This window comes from Formica exsecta, unplaced genomic scaffold (genome assembly GCF_003651465.1).
Source record: "Formica exsecta isolate Colony F162 unplaced genomic scaffold, ASM365146v1 scaffold4827, whole genome shotgun sequence".
Classification (NCBI taxonomy): Eukaryota; Metazoa; Arthropoda; class Insecta; order Hymenoptera; family Formicidae; genus Formica; species Formica exsecta.
In genome coordinates, this window is record NW_021852062.1 from 1 (window position 1) to 2,381 (window position 2,381).

A 2,381-nucleotide genomic window follows, 5' to 3' on the forward strand; every position below is an offset into this window, starting at 1 on the left:
ATGATCAAAATAGTGGAATATATTTAAGTGAAAAAAATTTTTAATCAAAAAAATTAATTTAAGTATAAAATAACTTTTTACTTAGAGAAAAACTTGGCGCTGCTAAATTCAAAATATAAATAACACATTCATTAGATTAGCATATATTCAATTTAGCAGCATCAAGTTTTTCTCTAATTAAAGTTATTTTATACTTAAATTTGTTTTTTAATTAAAATTTTTTTCTCTTGAATATATTCCATTATTTTGACACTACCGTGTCTCTTGATATAATTGAAAAAAAGTGAATAAAGTTTAATGTTGCACTATGTTAATAATAAATGTTTTTTTTTGTTCTAGGCGCTTTGTAGAAAATGGCGACGCCTACAGCTAAATAGTGCACCTCGCGAATTGTTATCCATGTCTATGGCATTAGCACCTAGTTCTTTATTTCTGGATTCATTAAATATTATGCAAAATATTGAAATATTGCATTCTGCAACTTATCCAAATGTATTATTATTCATGACTTATTTGCGTAGCACTTGGCTACCTATAGCATCCAAAGTATCTGAGTATCTGTGTCATGTTCGTACAAATAATTTAGTGGAAAGTTTCCACCACATTGCAAATCAAAAAGTTGGTACAGTTCATCCAAATCTATGGGTATTTTTAGGTATATATATATATTTTTTTTTAATTTCTTTCTGCAATACATGCATATTTCGATAGTTTGCTTACATAGTATTCACATTTTTACATACACATATATATATATATTGCATGTATAGTGATAATTTTTTTTTATAGAACACTTGTCGGAAATTATAACAAACCAAGAAATTGATTATTCTCGCTTGCGAAATAATATACGTGTTAGAAGAGCACGCACACAATTTAATAAGCAAAGAAATATTCAAATTAAAGAAGGACAAAGTGCTCTTATGAATGGTGATATTTCTTTAGAACATTTTTTACGTATGTTTTCACGCTTTAATCAACATTATCAGCAACCAGAATTACTGTCTGAAGGTAAATACACATAAATAACAACTGTTTTTTTCATTAAGATGTATTCATAATAAGTAGATTTTAAAATATCTTCTAAATTCTTTCTATAATTATTTATAAAATTTTTTAATTACATGTAATATTTTATTGATTGCAGCCAATGATCATGAAGAAATAGATGCGAGTTTACATTCAGATAGAATTTTAGAATCAGGTCAATATGAATCTAGCTTGCTTATTGTTAGTATAATAATTATGGTGTACATAGATGCAGCTTGAATAATAAATTACTATCTTTATATTTTATTCCATATTTAGCTGAAACTAGATCTACTCAAAATTGTAATCAAAGACGACATCGTTCTCGCAATAGTTTACCGAGACAAGAGGAAGTTTCTCCATCCATTGAATCTTCAGATAAAATTGCATTTCACTGGCATTACATTTCTGTCATAACTTAATTTTATTTTTCAAGAAAATGAATAATTTTAAAAGATTAGATTATTAAAGTAAATCATGATATAAATAGAACCTTTTTACGAAATATTTTATATGATATAAAAGATATTCTTTGACACTGTATTATCTTATTTTGCATTTATTGTTAATTCAAGTAAAATAAATTCATAAATATTTTAACAATAAAAAATAATTTTTAAAGCTATATCTCAGCCATTTATATTTGAACATAAGGAAGTTTTATATTTTTGTAATTAAGAAATTAAATTCTTTTAGTTACAATAGTCTTGTACTAGCAATGCGATATATAAACCCAATTTGCCCAATATGTAGTGATATAGCAAAATATCTTCTCTATATTATAACGTATCTATGACAAAAATTTCAGACAAAAGTTGTATGGTACAAAGTAATTAGACATATTAAAATTTTGATTTTGGGTTATATTACTAAAATTGAACCAAAGTCAACTTCCGTTTATTTTTTTAAATATAGGAACTCATATTTTTTATTTTATTTGCATAAAATCTGCAATCTAAACTATACAAGGTGTCTATTTTAAGTGATATAGCAAATTTTTGTTTTTGAAAATTCGATTATATTTTGCCATTACATTAATCTAATTATATGCAAAAATTGTATCATTCAGTTTCTCTCGCCATTCTATATATAAAAGTATTAAAATAAAATTATTGGAAAGTGTTACTTTACGAATTTATATCAAAAAATATCAGAATAAAATGTGAAATATCTCATAAAGCATTTACTTTTCCATTATCTTATCTTAATACTTTTATATGGAGAGTGACAAGTGGAATAAATTTGTGTAATAAAAAATAAGGGTTGTTATTTAAAAAACCAAAGTTGACCTTTATCTAATTTTGGTGATGCAACCCAAGGTAAAACTGTTAACATCACTAAATACATTGCTT

The 2,381-nt window shown here is 24.9% G+C and overlaps 1 protein-coding gene across 1 annotated transcript; it reads left to right on the forward strand.

Annotated features, from left to right (window-relative positions):
- The first annotated feature begins 416 nt into the window (after positions 1-416).
- Positions 417-1,503, forward strand: LOC115241415. The gene is made up of 4 exons (XM_029817162.1): positions 417-655; positions 790-1,011; positions 1,148-1,204; positions 1,309-1,503. The coding sequence occupies exons 1-4, from the start codon at positions 451-453 to the stop codon at positions 1,449-1,451; spliced, it is 627 nt and encodes a 208-aa protein (XP_029673022.1). The 5' UTR covers positions 417-450; the 3' UTR covers positions 1,452-1,503.
- Positions 1,504-2,381: the final 878 nt, after the last annotated feature.

Bases quoted from the DNA above. Each gene is read 5' to 3' on its own strand.
- LOC115241415 (XM_029817162.1), top strand. From the start codon at position 451: ATGCAAAATATTGAAATATTGCATTCTGCAACTTATCCAAATGTATTA. The intron at 656-789 runs GTATATATATAT...TTTTTTTTATAG, and splicing joins AAATCTATGGGTATTTTTAG to AACACTTGTCGGAAATTATA. The intron at 1,205-1,308 runs GTCAATATGAAT...TTCCATATTTAG, and splicing joins AGATAGAATTTTAGAATCAG to CTGAAACTAGATCTACTCAA.